This window comes from Notolepis coatsorum, assembly GCF_963971535.1.
Source record: "Notolepis coatsorum genome assembly, chromosome: 1".
Lineage (NCBI taxonomy): Eukaryota > Metazoa > Chordata > Actinopteri > Aulopiformes > Paralepididae > Notolepis > Notolepis coatsorum.
Window position 1 is genome coordinate 142,118,189 of NC_140165.1, and position 21,399 is coordinate 142,139,587.

At 44.5% G+C, this 21,399-nt stretch overlaps 1 protein-coding gene across 2 annotated transcripts in view; it reads left to right on the forward strand.

Annotated features, from left to right (window-relative positions):
* Positions 1 to 21,399, forward strand: part of ssbp2a (single stranded DNA binding protein 2a) — a 298,038-nt gene that overhangs the window by 110,734 nt on the left and 165,905 nt on the right. For both annotated transcript variants that reach the window (XM_084334112.1, XM_084334113.1), the window contains exon 3: positions 13,069 to 13,130. In XM_084334112.1, the coding sequence (XP_084190238.1) occupies positions 13,069 to 13,130 (62 nt within the window). The remainder of the gene's footprint in view (positions 1 to 13,068; positions 13,131 to 21,399) is intronic.

Sequence of the window (21,399 nt, forward strand, 5' to 3'; positions counted from 1 at the left end):
AGGAGGGAGATCGAGAGGCTGCTGAGCTGGTGCAGCTGCAACAACCTGGACCTCAACGCCCAGAAAACAGTGGAGATGGTAGTGGACTTCAGGCGGAAGGCAGCCCCCCCCCCACCCTGATCATTCTGGGAGGCACCCCGGTGGCCTCTGTGGAGTCCTGCCGCTTCCTCGGCATGACACTCTCCCGGGTCCTGAAATGGGAGCTGAACACCATCGCTCTCAATAAAAAGGCCCGGAAGAGGATGTTCTTCCTACGTCAGCTGAGGAAGTTTAGGCTGCCGAGGACTATGATGGTCCAGTTCTACACTGCCATCATCCAGTCCATCCTCACCCTCTCCATCATCACCTGGTTCCCTGCAGCCACGGTCAGGGACAAGGCCAAGCTGCAGCGGGTGATACGATCAGCGGAGAGGGTGATCGGCTGCCCCCTTCCCTCCCTCGAGTCCCTACATTCCTCCAGGGCCTTGAGGAGGGCGAGGAAGATCATGGCAGACCCCGCCCACCCGGGTCACGACCTCTTCACCATGCTTCCCCACGGCAGGCGGCTACGGCTACGGCTGCCCAAGACATTAAAGTCCCGCCATAGACTCAGCTTCTTCCCCTCAGCAGCTCGCCTGGTAAACGAGTCAGGTGTCCCCCTGCTCCCCCCCCCCCCCCCCCCCCCCCCTCTATGGCGAGCTGCTAGGGCTGGACCTCTGGACTTGAACTGTGCTGCACTGTTTCCATGTCCCCTACCACTGCACTTTACTGTCTTATTGTTGTCTCACTGTTCTGTCCTGTTTTGCACTTACTTATTTATTTATTATTATTATTATTATTATTATTATTATTATTATTATTATTATTATTATTATTATTATTATTATTATTATTATTATTATTATTATTATTATGTTGTTCCTATTTGTGAAAAAATCACTGTAATGTCAAATCACGTTCCATTTTGTACCTGTACAAAATGGTGAATAAAGAAATCTGAATCTGAATCTGAATGCTAAAAATCGTCCTGTTTCAAAATAATCCAGTCTCGTCGCGAGATATGACATGTTTTGTGCAGCATGCGTATTTTCGTGCGGGTTACTCGCCTGAAACCTATATTATTTCCAGGTCAAAGGTAAACACGTTTTTTTAACGCTGGGATAATTACTGTAGGAAAGCCCTGCTAATAAGACTACTTTGTTCGGTACTGGCCCTTTAAGACTTTTCTCCCTTTAACGTGAGCAAGCTGGTCTCCGTGTTATTGTCTGACGACGTGTTGTAGTAGCTTACTCCTGTCCCCTTGGGATAACGTGTGCGTCAATGAACGTGAGTATAGTACCTGTGTTTAGTCCCTGCCTAGTTCGTTCATTCAGTTTACTCTGTACTTAGTGTGTCTCCGCTGATCCAATCCTGTTGACGCTGTTCCCTCTGTTATTGAAACACTGCGCCGTTAGCTTAGCTACACGTTAGCCAACCTAGGTTCCCCCTGCTATGATATGCTGCTGCTGCGTGGCTAGCTTAGCCGCACGTTAGCTAGCCTAAGCTATAACTATAACTCACTCATTACCCCTAGTGAATTGAATGTATCTTACACCTGGTTTACAGTCCGCCTACCTATACTGTTTACATGCACTGAAAGAGTAATTCCATGCATAGGCTATGTAGGTTATATATAGTAACTCTGGTTAAGTGAATGTCTTAGTTACTAGTTGCACTATACTACTAATGGATATTATTGTAGCTATAGACCACATGTTTATGTACATCACTACTGTGTTATTAATGTATACTGTATTGTATTCCTTTGTAGATAACCACACATGCAAATCTCCCAATACAACCAGTAACTGCAGCACGCCTCTGTGTGATTCTTTAATCGGAGTTACAACCCCATAGTGTCCGCCAGCTCTATCAAACGCACCCTGTGGAGGCCCTAGCCCTCCGTTTCAATTACAAAGGCATGTTTTATGATGGGGTTCGGTAAAATAGACGTTTACCTTTTGTCAGCAGGTCCGCCAAACCCAGACAGGAACAATTTAAATAAATAACGTTAGTTTTCCGAAGGGATGTGTGTGCTAATTTATTATAGCCCATTTCTGTTGTAAATGTTGGTGGATAAGCTTACCTGCTTCTCGACTTGGTATCCATTCCTGCTCATCTGAGTCTGTGTCGCTATTGAACAAAAAATTGTCCGGCTCTGGCGCATATTCGCTTCCAAGAGTTACAGCGTGGTGATATGCTCCTAGAGCAGACCGGCGATCAATCACCCCACTCAGCCCGACGGTTGGAGTTATAACATAGTTATAACATAGCACCGGCGTCACCCACCCGACCTGTAGGAGTCGCATTCTTTAATTTATTTGCATTTATCTTAAATTTTTTTGACCTTATGGTGTTCTTGTTCTGTTCTTGACTTATTGTTATGTTTTCTTCTTGACTTGTTTAAAGAAGACCTGTACGGCCCATGGGGACATTAACGTGTGTTGTCGGGCCTTATAAATAAATTTGATTTGATTTGATTTGATCTGTCCACAACGTCCAATCCCCACCCACCGGCTTTCCCACCCTCTAACACTGCCAATTGTGTTAGTATGACGGCCGGCCAAGCCGGTAGCAACGCCGAGAGCTGGGCTCGATACCAGCATCTCCTGCGAGCGCCTTGCCCACTGTGCCTTATTCGATTGTCATTTCGATTCTAACTTACTCATAGGTGCCAGGAAGGTCTGCGTGACTGTATAGAATAATAATAATAATAAAAAAAACTAAAAACGAGATATAAACGAAATTACAAAGTAACAAAATTACTGAGAGCGCTCCATTGCCTTAAACACGTGGAGTTTATTCCTGGGCATACCGGTGTGTATACTGTGTATGAAAAGGCTGTGAGAGCTGTTATGACCCTGGGTCATAGGGGTTTGATTTGATTACATTGTGTTCTTTAGTAGTATATTCTGTTCTGTTACTCATCCATTCACTTTCCTTCCCAGGTGTGTCTTGAGTGCTTGTGAGTGCTTGTGTGTGTGTGTGTGTGTGTGTGTGTGTGTGTGTGTGTGTGTGTGTGTGTGTGTGTGTGTGTGTGTGTGTGTGTGTGTGTGTGTGTGTGTGTGTGTGTGTGTGTGTGTGCGCGCGTGCGTGCATGCATTACTCATATGATCACTCCAGAGTGAGTAATTTTGATTCATCGCAAAGCGCTCCAGCGCTTGAATACGGCCGGGGGATCCGCTCATACAATGCAGACCCAAGTTGGCACACGGCTCTCGTATTATAATGAGCCTGCGAGGCATGTCTCTGTATGCAAATGACTTGCGCGAGGACGCGCATTCGCATTTAGAATGAGTGTGATTCATCATTAAAAAAACCTTGGTAAGAACAGATTTGGACTTTAAGAACGGCTTGATGATTGTGGCGGTGGCTTTTCTTATTGTTCTCTTAACAGACAGGTAAGCAAGAATATAAGAAAAATAATAAAAGAGTATTGTTGAATGAGGCCCATTGTTACTTCTACTATCATACTGTGTATATACTCTTTGACGACAACCTCCAATCTCACTTTCCAACCCTGACACTTTCTGTTCCTTCTTCTTCTTTCGTGTAACGTCAGAGGTCCAACTCCGTATCTTGTAGCCATGCCCTTAACTCTGGTCCCACATCAAAGAGGCTGGCTTCCGAGGGTGGTTTGTATAGGGGGCAGATGGTCAGGATGTGGTCAACAGTCTGCTCAGGGTCTCCACACTCACATGCAGCGCTGTCTGCCAGGCCCCACTTCTTTAATGATGCTTTAAAGCGACCAACCCCAGATCTTAAACGGTTCAGCAGAACCCATTGCCGGCGTGGAAAATCGTCTCCTGTGGCGCCATCTCCTGGATCCCAGATATGGTGGTGGATACGGGTTGGCCCAGCACTCTCCCACTCTCTCTTCCAGGCTGCCGCCAGCCATCCATTTCTGGATAGGTCCTCAGTGGTGGAACGGAGCATCTCTTGTGCCACCTTGTTGTAGGGGTGGCGGGACTTGAGTCTGCTCATAGGTGCTGTTGTTGTTGTGGTGTTGTGTAGGATGTGCCAGTCATGCAGTCAGGCCCTGTGCGAGATTTAAACGCGAGCCCCCCCCTATTGACCTCTATTCTTGAATTGAAGTCCAAGGGCATTACTGTCCATCTCTCTAAGTCTCTCTTGATGTTCTGATTTAACTGTTTATAGTTCGCCTCAAACAGTTTCTCCACCCCTCTCGTGATGTTCACCCCTAAGTATTTAATCTTGTCCATGTCCCATCTTATCCCGTACTGTTCCCTAATTTCAGTCGTTGGGATATAGTTCCATGCTAAGGTCTGTGTCTTTGTCACGTTTAGTTTGTATCCTGAGTAGTGGCCATATTCCTTCAGTAGATCCATCAGTGCCGGGAAGCTCTTGTCTGGTTGCCTCATGTATACTATCACGTCGTCCGCAAATAGGTCTAGTTTATATTCCGTTCCCTTTATCCTTACTCCCTTAATGTCCTCGGTCTGTCTGATCAGTTGTGCCAGTGGTTCTATGAAAACGGCGAAGAGCGTCGGTGAGAGACAACATCCCTGTCTGGTAGCCCTCTCTAATCTGATTCTATCCGTCAAGCTGCCATTCACCTTAACCCTCGCTGTCGGTTCTTGATATAGCACCTTGATCATCTTCATCGCCCTCCCGTTCAGTCCGAACCTCATCAATGTTTTATATAAAAATGTCCAGCTCACACTGTCGAATGCTTTTTCTGCATCTAGGCTAATCAGTACCGCGCTACCACCTTGTTTTTGTATCTCCTCTACTATGTGTAATGTCTTTCTCACGTTGTCCTGTGTCTGTCTCCCTTTAATAAATCCAGTTTGATCTTCATCTATAATGTCTGGCATAAACGTCTCAAATCTCTTTGATATTATCGAAGTATACATCTTGTAATCCACGTTGAGTATGGACACAGGTCTGAAACTACTACATAATTCTCTATCCTTCCCTTCCTTCGGTATCGTGGTGATTATGGCTTCCTTCCACGAGGGGGGCATTTTTCCCTCTTCCATCGTGTGTCTGAACGCCGCCCCTAACATGGGTGCTAATTCCGTTCTAAATGTCTTGTAGAATTCCGATGGGAATCCGTCGCTCCCCGGAGACTTGTTGTTTTTAGCTCTACTAATTGCCTCTTCCAATTCTCGTTCCGTAATTATTTTATTTAATTCTTCATTCTGTTCTTTCCCTATCGATGGTAACTCTAGCTTCTCCAGATATGCTTCTATTTCCTCTTCTCCCGCTGCTTTTGGCTGTGTGTATAGTTTCTCATAGTATTCTCTAAATGTCCTCTCTATTTCAGCTGGGTCTCTCAATATTTCATTAGTCTTTATATCCCTTATTGTGTGTATCGTGTTCAACTTCTGTTGCGTCCTAATTCTCCTAGCCAACAATCTGGTCGCTTTTGGTCCCCCTTCATAGTACGTTTGTTTCATGAACCTCGCTTTCTTTTTTATTTCCGTCAATAATTCCCTATTTATCCTGGCCTTTACTTCTTTGATTTCTCCGAGCGTTTCCTGTTATTTTGATATCTGGTGTCTCCCCTCTAGCTTCTTCAGCCTCCCTATCAGATTGTGATATGTCTCCGTTCTGGCCTTCTTCAGCATTGCTGTCTTCTCCATCAATTTCCCCCTTATCACCACCTTCAGTGTGTCCCATAGAATGTTCGGATCTACCGCCCCGTTGTCATTTTCTTCCTTATACCTGGCTATCTCCTCCTTGATCTGACTCACCACCCCCTTGTTATTTAATATTCCTACATTTAGTCTCCAGATCGTGTTCCTCCGTCTCCCTTCTAGATCTACTGTCAGATATATGGCACTGTGATCCGATATGTCCGCTACTCCTATTCTGCTCTCCCGTACCCTGTAACTGTCCCCCGTCGTCATCAAAAAGTAGTCTATTCTCGCATATGTCACGTGCGGGTGTGAGTAATGTGTGTATTCCCTGTCCATGGCGTGCATCCCCCTCCAAACATCTGTAATTCCCATTTCCGTCATCTGAATATTCATATATCTACTGATTGGTGCCCGTCCTTTTCTAGTACTCGTGGTGTCTAGGTCGTGATTCAGTACTACATTAAAATCTCCCGCGCATACCAATATCCCTTCTAGTTCCATCACTATCATATCAAAAATGGTCTCATATAAATCCCTCTCACTCTCTGGGGGTGCATAAACATTCACTAACGTAATCATTTGACCCTCCATTTTTCCCTTCACCAGAACAAACCTTCCCTCCTTGTCTCTTACTTCCTTGATCAATTCAAATTTGACTGTGTTTTTGATTAACGTGATTACTCCTCTCCTCAGGTTCCGTTTAAAGGAACTATAGTATGCATTTTCATATCCAAATCTCTTCAGTTTCTCATGATCCTGTGCTACCAAATGTGTCTCCTGCAGAAAAATCACTTCCATCTCACTTTTTTTACACTTCAACATCACTTTGCCCCTCTTTATCGTATTATTCATTCCATTAACGTTTAACGACATCATTTTTATACCTTTAACCATTGTCATCTTTCTTCTTCTTTCGTCTGTCAGTCCCCCCCATGTCACATTCATTCCCCCCTTCGGTTGTAGCCTCCGCTCTCTTCACCGAATACATATAATGATTAACATAAATAAAAAACATAAACTTTACATAAAGTGCTCCCAAGGCGTTCGGGGGGTCCCTGTGTCCCCCCCTGTCCCCTGCTGGTGGGTGAGGAGTAATTGCTCTCCTAGTGAGAGGCCTCCTCCTGACGGCTTGGGGGTTTGAAACCTTTACCCCCAACCGCTCGTCATATTTGTCCAGCTTTCTTACTGTTTTTATTGCTGTCGTGCTCCTGGTCAAAAGCGCTCTGTCCTTCATTCTGATCAAAGACCCCCATTTCCTAGGTCCCTCTCAATGTGGCTCATATGTTCCAATGTCCCTCCTTCCTCCCAAACCTGTGTGTGGTGTCTTCTGTGTACCCCTTTTTACTTTCTTTTCCTCCTCTCTATTTTCTATGTGATGTCCATTTATCCCCTTAATCCCTTCCAACTGTGTTACTCGCAGCGTGTGTCTATGTACTTGTTTCAATATGTTCTGTGTTCCGTCTATCATACCTAATTATATTTCCATTTATTTCCTCCGTCAGCATGTGTATTATGTGTCCATGTATACGTTATGTTTGTTCCTATATCCTGCCTCTACCTGGGAATGTGTGTTTATGTATATGTTATTTCAGTTTCTATATTTTGTCTCTATTTGGATAGTTTTTTCAATCTCTTGTGCGTGTACTCATCCGTTCGTCTCCTCCCGCCTCCTCTCCTCTCCGTCTCTGGCCTCCTCGTCCGTCTCCGCCTTCGGTCTGTCACGTCTCACCTCGGCCTTCTCCTCTCTCCTCCCTCCTCTCCCGGGTTTCGATCTCCCACTCTGGTCCATCTGCATGCTTTCTCCAATCTCTGCTGCAGGCTCCGCGTCTGGCCCTCCTGTCCCCTTCCTTCTCAATAACCTGCGTGTTATTGCTACCGCTGTCGAGTAATCTTGATCAAACGACAGTCTTTTCCCCTCGATTTCTATCTTCTTGGTCCACGCGGTTCTGAGTATCAATTCCTTAATCTCAAATCTCAGAAAGTTAATAATCACCGCCCTCGGAGGTCTGTCCGGTTTCGGTCTCGGAGCCAACGCCCTGTGGGCCCTCTGTATCTCCATTTTTTCCAGTCCCGTCTCCTTCAGTTGTTCCTTGATAAGCTCTTCCACATATTGGATCACCGATTCCCCTTCGACTCCTTCTTTCAATCCCCATATTCTGATGTTATTTCTCCGTGACCTTCCCTCCATGTCCGATATCTTTGTCTCCATCTGTTCTTGTTTTTGAATCGCACATGTTAACACCTCGTGTATCTCTGTGTTCCATTCCTCCATTTGCACCGTTCTAGTCTGTACCTCTGTTACGTTTCTGTCCTGTTCCGCCATCTTCTCATCCACCCTTTTGAGTTCTGTATTCATTTCACCTCTGAAGTCCTCCTGTTCCTTCCTCAATTCCTCCCGTAACTTCCCAATATCATTTCTTATCGTGTCCGAGTTCAGTTTCATGGTCGCCTGCATCGTGTCCGAGTTCAATTTTATGGTCGCCAATATCCCGGCCTGCATGAGCACGGCCCATCCTGGCATTTCCTTGTCCGTCTCAGCCGAGACTCCCCCTTCCTCCGCCTGCTCCTTCTCGGTCTCGCCTCGGGGGTTCTGCTCCATCGAACTCTCCTCTTCCTGTGAGTTCTCCATTTCTCTTTCCTTCATATTTGTTTCCTCCTCCTTCCTTCTCGTTTGCATCTTGATTTTTGATCACTTTTCGTCACTTTTCGGGTCTTTATTTCTCAGTTTTTCGCTCTTTTGACCAGGAGCCTCACCGCATGCGTGCTACTCTTCCGCTCTCATACCGGATCCGGATATTCAACTTTTAATGGAAGAACAAAACAGAAGGAAAAGATAACTTCACAAAGGCAACATGAATATACATAGATCCAAAAGGACAAAGATCAACACTTAAATCCAAAGAGAAGAGGGTCTATACCAGAGAAAACAAAGTAGCAAGGAGCCAATGGCCGACATCAGCTAAATAGGCTGACGTTTTGGCTCAATATAGCATTAGCTACAACAGCTAGCCCGCCCGTTTGGCTCCAGAGAGAGAGAGAGATATATCCACGGCGGGAATAGAATAGAATGCATTAAAAACTCACCAAACGTCCAAGAGGATGGAGACAACCGCGTGGAGTTGACGAAGTTCATCTGCCGAATGACCGTCCTCTTCATCTTGGCATAACAATGCTGCACGTGCTCTCTCTAGGTTAGCTAATGCTAGTTAGCCTTTAGCTAAGCTAGCTACTAGCCGACATCATCATGGCTATCCCGACTGAACCACACGTTAGCACTCGATATTATAACGTAGCTAAAGCTAACTAGCTGTCCCTGCCTTTAGCTAAGCCGACATGGCTAGCCTGACTGAACTGTCTAACATGCAACAACTTTCATCTTCAGTCCATCTGCCGAATGACCGTCCTCTTTGTCTTGGCTGGCATAACTAAGCATAACCTCCAAAGCTGCACGCGCGAAATAGTCAAACGCAGCTGACGCACGCCGGCGTACACATGATGTAACCCCTCCCTTCGTTGAAACCAATAGTATGTCTGCTGCAGAGCCCCAGAGCTCCAATAGTGAGTATGTCTGCTGCAGAGCCGCAGAGCCAGGAACAAGACACATTCTACAAACGTGTCTAATGTGAAATATATAAGCATATAAGCAAAACTAGTTTTAGGTCTGTGATGAAAAAGGGCCTCGCGGGAAAAAAAAGAAAAAAAAATATAAAAAAAATAATAAATAAAACATATTTTTTTTAATTTTTTTTTGCTCGCACACCCCCTGAGGCGGCCCTGTTTGGGAGAGTAGGAGTGGGCTGCCCTTTGCTTCTGATTGCTTTCTCATGTGTTTGATATAGGTAAGGAGTCAGGTCTAGATTGTTTTCTCATGTGTTTGATTTAGAGGTAAGGAGTCAGGTCTAGATTGTTTTCTCATGTGTTTGATTTAGAGGTAAGGAGTCAGGTCTAGATTGTTTTCTCATGTGTTTGTTATATAGGTAAGGAGTCAGGTGAAGATTGGTTTCTCATTTGTTTGATATATAGGTAAGGAGTCAGATGTAGATTGGTTTCTCATGTGTTTGATGGGTAAGGAGTCAGGTGTAGATTCCTGTATTTTCTTTTTCATCATTGGTTTATTTCCCAGTTTAGCTAGAGTATAAAAGTGTATTTGTTATTTTGGCCTTGGTCCACTCCGAAGCCTATGTTTTCATCTTCATTTTTTTTGTCATTATAATAAATTGTGAATTGGGAGTGGAGGGTCCACATTATGTTATGCCTTTGAGTATACGCTCAACAGGGCATAACAAGAGCATCACTGAATATTATGTATGGCCAAGGGCTGTGCCCAGTTGCATGTAACCACTTACCGTAAGCTAAAGCTTCACTAGTAATTGTACTTAAGTGGCACTTAAAATAAATAGCTTGAAGCTCCTTTTGATATCCTTGACTGGCATGACTGACATCTTGCAGCTAAGGCACCACGATCCATCATAGCGATATAATTATAGTGATGCATAACGCAACCGTAAGGGTATTTATCTTCCTTAAATACGATAATGATTTCTCAAACACTAAGGGCTAGATCCATTCTGCAATCTGTTAATAAAATTTTCATTCAATCAATCAATCTGCACGGTGATTGATTGAATGAAAACTTTATTAACAGATTGCGGAATGGGTACAATACTGTATGGCTCAATACACACAATTGTTAAGGGAATGCAGACCAGAGAAAGACTTTCGTCTTGTTTGGGTCCCCCATTTTCAATTCATAATGAATTGTAAGTAAGGGTGCAACTTGCTCCATGCAATCCATTCTTTGTGGATCTAGCCCTAAATGTAAGAACACCATTTGAGAAGCTTTATGCTTTATGCTTCCATGTAAAAACCCTAAAGGATAACTTCACTATTTGTGGTCTGTCTACCATGTATCTGACACATAGAGACCATCGTTTCACTGAGGGTCTGACTGTATGTATTGATGAACGTTAACACTTTGATTGCCATGGTTAAATTCATGATATACCATCCCTTGCCAGCTCTATTTAACATGGAGAAGTTCCCCTTCTTTGCAGGGCTATAACTTTTTAAATTCTATTGCTAGATTGCCATTATTAGGGCCCATTCAATGTCCTATATGTATTGTTCATGGTGTAGCAACGTTAAACTTTTTCATTCACATATTTATAAGTATGTTTTCATCTCTTTCTGCAGCTTTCTCCAGAACGTGATTTATAGCCCCAAATGCATTATATTGATGATCAAATACAGTTTGGTAGGAATCTGTGCGAGATAAAAAATTTCAACTGGACGTACTTCTAGAATTTACTACACGTCATCTGATGTTGACCGGATGGGCGAGGGGGCGTTTATAATTCCGTGGGCAACGTTATACCATTCATCTAATGTGGGTCATATGTTCATCATAGCAGTTTATATCGAACACGGTAATACTACACGCTAAAACTCACCCCAGTCTCCTCGGGCCGTTGGGCGATCAGCGTGGAGTAGACAGTTTTCAATTATGGGATGTTGAAATGCCCGATCTATTTCCAGGTTGTATAATAGTATATACGTCCAAATCATGTTGTTTTTTCGAGTTATTTCCACCGATCGATGTTCACTGTGTGAAGACAGAGTCTCTCTAACATTAGCGAGTGCCCGGACCCCATATGGAGTGAGTCCTGCCGGTTCAAAGGTTGACATCCGGTTTCGATCTGCCGATCGGCCACCAGATGGCGCTCTTGAACCGCTAGAGGGTTGAGAGGAGATCAGCACTGTGTGTCAAGGCTGCGGAGGGGAAATATGATTTCGATCACAGATTTTTGAAATATTGATATCAAAGACGAGATACGGCGTCCTCGGCAACTTGAGCATGGCGGGGAATGACAAGTTTTCGGCAGTTAAAGTGTTAATTGTGAGTGGGCTGCTGGCATTGTATGTGTTTTTCTTTTTTGCTTACCGCCGTTGCAATTGATTTCTTGATCCTCCAATCACATTTGTTGCTTTCCTCGGACCAAAAGTTTGGAGGAAAGCAACAGTTGTTATTGGAGGATTCAAAAAGAAAGTGGGCTGGGTTTGAGATAGGTACATACAGTAATTTGAGTGTGGGTTTGTGGTGAGTGTGAGAGCAGGTGGTGTGGGATTTTTTATATCGATACTTGTAGGGGTGTAACGGTATGTGTATTCGTCCCGCGAATTTACAGTATGGGCTTGACGGTGTGGTACGTGCAGCCATACGAAGAATACGTCTCATACCACTATAGGTGAAACTAGGGTTGCGCATTTTACAAATCTATGCTCAATATCTTTACTTTACTTTACTTTACACTGGCTTACATTGATCTTTAACGTTGAATACTAAGCTTATTAAGCCAATTTAGATGATGAATAAAACATTGAAGCTTGTAAACGCACGCACGATGACAAGCGGACAGACCAAATGAACAACGCGCACTGACCCTCTGCACTGCAGGCTGTTTCTCCCCTCCCCTGCCTTACTACAGGTGTCGGGTGTCCATAAAACAAAACCTTGAATGAATTATATCATGTTTGTAACACAGCAGGGTCATTACAATTTTACAGTTTTCTTTCGTTTTCTTGTTCGCCCAATAATGTTAACCAATGGAAAGACACAGACACAGACACACACCAAGTTTGTGCGTCACCAACACACACGCCAACTATCTCCTGCGGACATTCTCTCACAGCTGATCGAAAAAAAAGCAATACTGTACATACTTTTCCGGACTGATCATCTGAGCTCCTCTCCAGTTGAACTGCTACTGTGTTTAAATCCAAAATATTGATAAATCCTCTTCCATTGTTGTGTAACAAGTGAAACTGAAACTTAACAAGCCTAAGTTGTTAAGGGGTCAGTAGGCAATTAATTTACTCAGTGGATGCCTGAACACAGAATGACACCAGTATCACTGACTACCACGGCAAGCCTATAGAAAATTATTCTATTTAATAATAATAATAATTATTATAAATATATAATAATAATTATAAATATTTTTTTCCTGTTGTACCGAACCGTGACCGCAATACCGAGGTACGTACCGAACCGTGGCTTCTGTGTACCGTTACACCCCTAGATACTTGGCATCACTGTATCGTCATGCTAAATATTGTGATATATTGCTGTATAAATGTTTTTTACCCACCCATATTCTTCAAGTGGACCTGGGTCAATGAAACATGACAGAGTACGGTACACATTGTTCACACTAATCAAACAAACTGGAGCCGGGGCCCTGGTGTGAACGTTGATGTTGATTTAAGATCTCTCTCTCTCTCTCTCTCTCTCTCTCTCTCTCTCTCTCTCTCTCTCTCTCTCTCTCTCTCTCTCTCTCTCTCTCTCTCTCTCTCTCTCTCTCTCTCTCTCTCTCTCTCTCTCTCTCTCTCTCTCTCTCTCTCTCTCTCTCTCTCTCTCTCTCTCTCTCTCTCTCTCTCTCTGTAGATCCGATGGGAGAAGAACATCACGTTAGGGGAACCACCAGGGTTTCTCCACTCATGGTGGTGGTGAGTGTCCTCAGTCATTGTTATGTACCATGATCTTGGTTACTCCTGTGTCACTGTGCATGCAGGTGATTGCTGCTAATTGGCTGATTGCTGCTAATTGGACACCTGCCTGGCAGGCTCAAAGGCACTTCCTCACCCACACATGCAGGTTCACGGTTGATAGAAGAGATTGTTGAAACAGTGTCTCTTCCCCTTCCACCACTTTTATCTTTAGTTTGTGCTAGCTATCATAATTAGAATAGTCTTTTGGTTTAAACACAGACCATTGGTGTCTGTGTGCACTTATGTTGCTTCCCTTTGAGCCAGGGTCGTAACAATTGGGCGCTCGTCCGGGAGTGAATTTGGAAAACAGATTGTTTGTAAAAAACAGATGTTTGTAAGAAAAAAAGTGAAAAGGATTTTTTTATTTTTTATTTTTTTATTCTTGCATTGTGTGTCCTGGTGCTGTAGTTTGGGTAGTGTTCAGGTGTTGTGTAACCTGATGGGGGCTTGAGCCGGTCTTCAAACAGGTGAGTATGCCTTTACTTTGTGATTTGAAATGACTACTTGTATGCTGTTAAAATATTTAGTTTAGTGGACATCACATGTAGGTAGTGTCATTATTTTCTGGCTGGTTGTAGCTTCCTGTGTACCACTTACCCCTGGGGCAGTCATAGAAGGGATTACTACCATCTACTTGTCTTGTACCATACCATATACTTGACGGGTTGGTGGTCAAAATGATCTTTGGCTGGTAGCAGGTGTGGTTGAAGAGGGTTAGGTCTACAGTGCTTTAGCTTCAGTATAGGTAGGTTAGGGTGCCAGAAAATACAGGTAGTGTGTTAGGGCCTGATGTAAGTTTTTTTTTGGTGTAGACATGTGGTGGGCCTGGCAGTTCTTAATTGGCTGCAGTGTAGATGTAGAAGCTGTAAATAGTCATATCAGATTATAAGGGCACCTGTTTGAATTTGTTTGTTGTATTTAATTTTTGTTTTGAGTGTAACACAGGGGGTTTTGTGCCTCACTGGTTTTGCCTTACTGAAGGGTGTTGGTTCTCTTGTGTGGTTTGCCATTTGCCGTGTGCCATTTGCTGTGCTAACTCTGCTCTGTGCTAACTCTGTGCTAACTCTGATCTGTGCTAACTCTGTGCTAACTCTGCCCTGTGCTAACTCTGCTCTGTGCTAACTCTGCCCTGTGCTAACTCTGCTCTGTGCTAACTCTGCTCTGTGCTAACTCTGCTATGTGCTTCAGTGGTTCTTTAGTGGTTCTTTAGTGGTTCTTCAGTGGTTCTTTGGTGGCTCTTTAGTGGTTCTTCGTGGTTCTTCGTGGTTCTTCAGTGATTCTTTAGTGGTTCTTCAGATACATTGTGTGTATGCTAGGGTGCTTTTGGCAGCTTTTGGTAACTCTAAAGTGAGTAGTTTGTGGCGCTGGTACAGTAAGGATGGCTACAATAAAGGATTTTGTTGATCACCCTTCTGACGAGATGTTGGAGAGGTTTTCCAAAGAGCAGCTTCTGAAGCTTGCTGTGCACTACAATGTGGAGCTTACTGCCAGTGAGAAGCGTTTAAAAACGACTGCCTTGGGGACTTTGAGGGCTATACTCATTGAGGAGCATATGCTTGTGGCGAGGGTGGAGGAGCCTCTTTTTTCTGACGTGTCTCCGCTACTCTCTGGTATGGCGGAAGGTGATTGGGGGCTTAGAGAGTTAGTGTTTAAGGAAAAACAGCTACAACAAGAGGAGAGGAGAGAGAGCGTGAGTTTAAGGAAAAACAGCTACAACAAGAGGAGAGGAGAGAGGAGAGACGGGAGAAACAAATGTTGTTGGAGCACGATCGTGCGCTGAAGGAGCTTGAATTTAAGCATGCTGCCTTGCAGGCGGGTGCTCTGCATTCAGAGTCGCGTTCCGGTTTTGATGTCGGCAAAAATATTAGGGTGGTGCCTCCTTTTTTTGAGAAGGATGTGGATAGGTACGTTGAAGTGGCCTAATACGGCCTGGACGCTGCTGCTGCAGTGTGTTCTCGTTTGTAAGGCACAGGAGGCGTATACTGCTCTGTTCCTTGAACAAAGTGCTGACTATGAGCTTGTTAAAGCTTCCATATTGAGGGCTTATGAGTTAGTCCCAGAGGCCTATCGTCAGCGTTTTAGAGGCTATCGCAGGTCGGAGGGACAGACGTATGTTGAATTTGGAAAAGAGAAGGAGAACCTATTTGATAGATGGTGCACCTCTCAGAGTCAAGGGAGCAGCTTAGACAGTTGATTCTCCTAGAGGAATTTAAAAGATGTGTTCCTGATACTGATTCCACTCATCTAAACGAGCGTAAGGTGTTGAAGATAGGCGCCGCTGCTGTCTTGGCTGATGAGTTTGTGTTGACACACAAGTCCGTCTTTGTGGAGGAATACCGTGTTGAGTCCAGGGGTAGGCGTCCTTTTCAGGGGGGCCGTTTCTCAAAACCGGTGTCTGCTGGTCAGTTTACTTCACCTCCTAGGCATGGTGGTTCTGCTAGTGCATTCCCAGAGGGGATTATATGTTTCTACTGTAAGGAGCCTGGTCATATCGTTGCTGGGTGCCCTGTGCTTGAACAGAAAAATGTCAAAACTGTGGCTCTGGTAGAAACCGTATGCAGAACACCTATGCCGACGTTATAGGGTGATGGAGGGAGTATCGAAGTTGTGGACAAAGAGCTTGAGGGCTCCTCAAGATTTATGATGGATGGCTTTGTTTCCCTGACTGATGCCCTAGAGTCAAAGCAGGCTATAACAATATGGAAAGATACAGGAGCTTTTCAGTCCCTCATTCTGGAGGGGATTTTGCCGTTTTCAGAAAAGTCTTCATTGCATTCTGGTGCCGTTGTTCAAGGCTTTGGAGGAGGCTTTGTGGATGCACCTTTGCATGAGGTCACACTCAACTCTCCCTTATTGTCAGGCAATGTTGTCGTGGGGGTATGTTCTCACATTCCCACAAGAGGTGTGTCCTTCATTCTAGGGAATGATTTGGCTTGTGACAAAGTGCTGGCTACTCCAGTTGTAATTCCCATTCCTGTGGTTTCTGAGGTCCCTGATGAGCTGGCACAGAAACATCCAGGAGTGTTCCCTGTGTGTGCTGTGACACGGGCAATGTCAAAGGACTAAAGTGATGTTGTTGATACTTTAAATTGTGACATTACACTTAGTGACACGTTCTTTGTTGACTTGGAAAGTGACCCTGTTGAGGGATTTGGGAAGGTGATACCGTCTCATGAGGAGCTAGCGCATAGAGCAAAATAGAGATGTCTCCTTGTCGTCCCTCTTTGAAGTGGCCGCATTTAACCGTGAGATGGCGTGGCGTAGTTTAAGTAATGCAGGTGCAGGCGTTGTTGTTGAAGGTTTTGGAATGCACACTATGAATGTACCTCTGCATAGTGCTTTTCTTCTTTGTGCCCTAGTGTCGGGCCCGGTGGTGGAACCGAAGGTGACATGCGTGCCGGATACGCATGTGGCAGGAGATGATCTGGCAGCGCAGTGTCTCAAGGTCTTCCCAGCCTGTACGGTGGCTGAGGCCACGGACGAATTGGAGGGTGAGTGTGGGAAGGATGCTATGAGAAATGTTGCTGATTCAGGTGGCAACATTGCTGTTAGTGTTTCTGGTGTTTCATGCACCATTCTGGTTGAAGAGGCTACAAGGCCTGACTTAAGCTGCCAGGCTTCCCACAGTAGCTCTACTGTTCATGATGTTTCACTTGTAGGCAGGGATGATCCCAGTATGTCAGTTGATGATTCTAATGATGATTCACGTGACCCCACTGACTCTCTGCCAGGCACTGGGTATGCTAGGTATGCTAGTCAACCTAGTTACCTGTGTCCTGTACAGCAGGGGCAGCCTCCACGACCTAGTCTAATGAGAGGCAATCATTTTGATCGTGACGTAGTTGATGTGTGTGCCGCCATTTTGAATCGTGAGAATGTCATAGCTGTTTCCAGTTTGATGCCTCTTTTTGACAGGTCGGTATCGGTGGAGCGGCCTGTTCAAACAAAGTTCTTGTTTTGGGATGATCTGTTCATGGGTGGATTGGCTTTTAGGCCTGGCGCCTCAGTAGAACAGGTTGTGGTGAAGACAGATCAGATGTTCCCACCAGATCCACTCCATCTGGGTCCTGCAGGATACATTTTGGGGGGGGGCTCATTTACCCAAGAGTCGGGAAGATGTTGTTTGTATTAAACAACATTGTCGAATATTCTCGTGTAGGGAGCATTCGACAACGTTGATGGTCGTGTTCGACAGGGAACTCAATACCTTCTATGCGAGGTTTGAGGCGGTGAATAACAACACCAGCCTACAAACCACTGCAATGGAGGGGGGGGGGGGGGGGGGGGCGCTGCTGATGGAGATTCAGTGTTCAGAATAACAGAACATGAGGTGAGGAGGACCTTTAAGAAAGTGAATATCAGGAAGGCAGCAGGACCGGACGGTATCCCCGGCCGCGTCCTAAAAGTCTGTGCCGACCAACTGGCCCCGGTATTCACTGACATATTTAACCTGTCCTTAGAACAGGCTGTCATCCCCACCTGTTTGAAGAAGTCCACCATCATCCCTGTACCCAAAAAATCTACGCCCACTTGCCTCAACGACTACCGCCCTGTAGCTCTCACCTCCATAGCCATGAAGTGCTTTGAGAAGCTAGTGAAGGGCTACATCTGTTCCTCCCTCCCCATCAACCTGGACCCCCTGCAATTTGCATACCGCCCCAACAGGTCCACGGAGGACGCCATAGCCCATGTGCTGCACACAGCAGCATCACACCTGGACAAGAGGCAGGGGAACTATGTGAGAATGCTATTCAACGACTACAGCTCAGCATTCAATACCATAGTCCCCTCCAAACTCATAGCCAAGCTCAGGGACCTGGGCTTGAACTATGACCTCTGCCAGTGGGTCTTGGACTTCCTGATGGGCAGACCCCAGGTGGTGAGAGCAGGCAACTGCACCTCCTCATCCATCACCCTCAACATAGGGGCCCCACAGGGCTGTGTTCTGAGTCCCCTCCTCTACTCCCTGTACACACATGACTGTGTGGCTCAGCCGAGCAACAACACAATCATCAAATTTGCTGACGACACAGTAGTGGTGGGCCTGATCTCTGCAAACGACGAGAGGGCCTACCTGGAAGAGGTCAAGGTCCTGGCGGGATGGTGCCAGGAGAACAGACTCTCCCTGAACGTCAGCAAAACAAAGGAGATGATTGTGGACTTTAGGAGGTCGGGGGGCAAGGACTACAGCCCCCTCAGCATTGATGGCGCACCGGTTGAGAGAGTGAACAGTTTTAAGTACCTCGGAGCCCACATATCCTAGGACTTGACATGGACCACACACATTGACAGTGTTGTGAAGAAGGCACGACAACGCCTCTACTTCCTCAGGCGCTTAAGGAAGTTCCAAGTCAGTCAGAAGATCCTTAAGAACTTCTACTCATGTACAATAGAGAGCATCCTGACTGGCAACATCACCTCCTGGTTTGAGAATAGCACTGCACAAGACCAAAGCAGACTACAAAGAGTGACACGTTCAGCGGAACGCACAATTGGAGGGGGGCTTCCCACCCTCCAGAACATTTACAACAAGCGGTGCAGGGGTAAGGCTAAGAGAATCATCAAGGACTCCAGCCACCCGAACAACTGCCTCTTTGAACTGCTGCGGTCAGGCAAGCAATACCGGAGTCTCAAGGCGAGCACAGAAAGACTCAGAAGAAGCTTCTATCCCCAGGCCATCAGGCTTCTCAACGAACAATAAACACTATGTAACAACCATCAAATGCACACAGCACACACATCCACACACACTCACTTTAAACAAACAACACACTGCAGCACCCACTCTCCACACTTTAGATCACCTAAACACACTTTATATTTATTGGTAAAGGATTTGCACTACAACTCGTACACCTTACTGTAAATTGTACCTAAATTGTACCTCATCCCATTTCTGCTTTGCACTATAGTATTGTATATTAGTATATTGCATAGTATATTGTATATTGTATGGTAACTCAGTTACTTCTAGTCTGCATCGAACATTGTACATATGTCTATACAGAACACTGGGACCTCTATTTTTACTTCTTTTTACATGCTACTTTATTTTATTTCATACTTATCTTGTCTAGCACAGTCTCTGGAGCGTAACAGTAGGAAGCATTTTGTATAAAAGTATTCTGTACTTCTGTATGACAACTATTAAATAAACTTGACCCATTGCCGCTTTGTGGTAGTGACTCACTGTTTGGGGGTTTGATGTGTAGTGGTTGCCTCCTGGGCAACCATTTTGGTGGGGGAGATGTTATGTACCATGATCTTGGTTACTCCTGTGTCACTGTGCATGCAGGTGATTGCTGCTAATTGGCTGATTGCTGCTAATTGGACACCTGCCTGGCAGGCTCAAAGGCACTTCCTCACCCACACATGCAGGTTCACGGTTGATAGAAGAGATTGTTGAAACAGTGTCTCTTCCCCTTCCACCACTTTGATCTTTAGTTTGTGCTAGCTATCATAATTAGAATAGTCTTTTGGTTTAAACACAGACCATTGGTGTCTGTGTGCACTTATGTTGCTTCCCTTTGAGCCAGGGTCGTAACAGTCATTCTCCACAGTTGTGGTAGACAGTACACATTAAGTCCTTCACTTAAAGCCCAGATCCGAAATTCTTAGACCATATAAATGTGAGGTATATTCGCCGAGTTTGATGTGTAAAGGGAGGGTACACTTTTTGTAATCAAGATTTTTTATATAGGTCTGTTTTTATGTCCTGTTCTAAAGATATGGTTATCGATCAAATCAAATCAAACACTGTATTTTTTCTTCTTCAAGTTGACAGGCTTAAGTATTTGAAAATGCATCATTTCATGCATTTTCTCATTCCAAGTCACTTGTAGTGCATTTCCATAAAATATAAATACTCAAGTATAATACTGTATACACTGTACTACTTAAGTGTGGTACTTATCCCCTGATCATCACCATCATATTAGATTGGATTAGATTGGATTAAATGTATTGTCAGAGTATATATGATGAAGCTTAGAGTACTAAGCTAATGTATGTACAATATTATTATATACAGTGGTAGAAGTATGAATACACTATGGTAGTAATCCATGCTAGTCAGTGGTTTAACTAATAAGAGTTATAATTTATCTTCCATCAATCCTCAAATTAATGAAACACATTCATGATCTTTAAATGACGCCCTCGTATTTTCATTAACCTTGTTTCCTCTCTACAGCATCTCGTTCAGGTCCTGCTCGTCAATCTTAAAATGTTTATTCTCCAAACATGTCCAACAGAGTTCTACACTCTGAAAAAAACACATGTGTTAAAATAACACAAGGCGTGCTCTCGCTAACTAAACACAGGTGTGTTATGGGTATGTTGGAAAAAACAACAGCATGTGTGTTAACACTTTGAATGCCACGAGGTGGCGCCAGAGGTAGCGCTTCAATGCCACCATCGGCGCCAATGTTACGCTTAATATCACCTAATCTATGTTTTAAATTATGGCTATGTGTCTAATCTGCCCGTCGCTTATCAAAGAATCCTTTTCCAGTCAGTGCTGTCAAGGCAGATTGTTTTTTTATCGCTTCATTTCCGTTTGAGAGCATTTAGAAAAGCATCCGTTTTGAGGTAAAAAAGAGTTCATTCTAGACCATTCTATGATAATCGTCTTTTACTGGAATATTCCAGAACGTTGATATTCGTCGGCCTATTTATGAATCGTTTTCAAATAAACGCTAGATGATCAATATTATACGTGCACGCAAGCACATTCGAGCCGCGCACGGATAATCGCCGTGTTCATTTCCTCTTGGACTTTTACAGTGAAACCGAAAGAGCCCATTTCACAAAACAGCCTATATCTTCATCAAAATTAGTCTGATTACTGATAACATAGATCCCTTACCTGACACCAGATGGTATCCAACTGGTATATTACAATTCCTGATCACCATTAGAAAAAATCGATAAGTGTATGGATCCAACGTGTGTACAGTGCAGTACATGATTACGCGGGGCTGAGAGGCTCCAGAATGAACTGTGGTAACCCCGGCTGCATCAGTGGACTGGAAAATGTGGAGTACAGGATTTTTAACTAATCCATTCTAACCCATCCATTTTCATTGAGTCCATTCCAAAATCCCTTATGTCATCTGGGAGATGATAGGGGGCGGCGCTCGGGTATACTCGGGTAGGCTCGCGTGATGCAATATGATTTCAGATCGCTAAAAAAAATAAATAAAAAAAAATCAGAGAAATCTCGTGA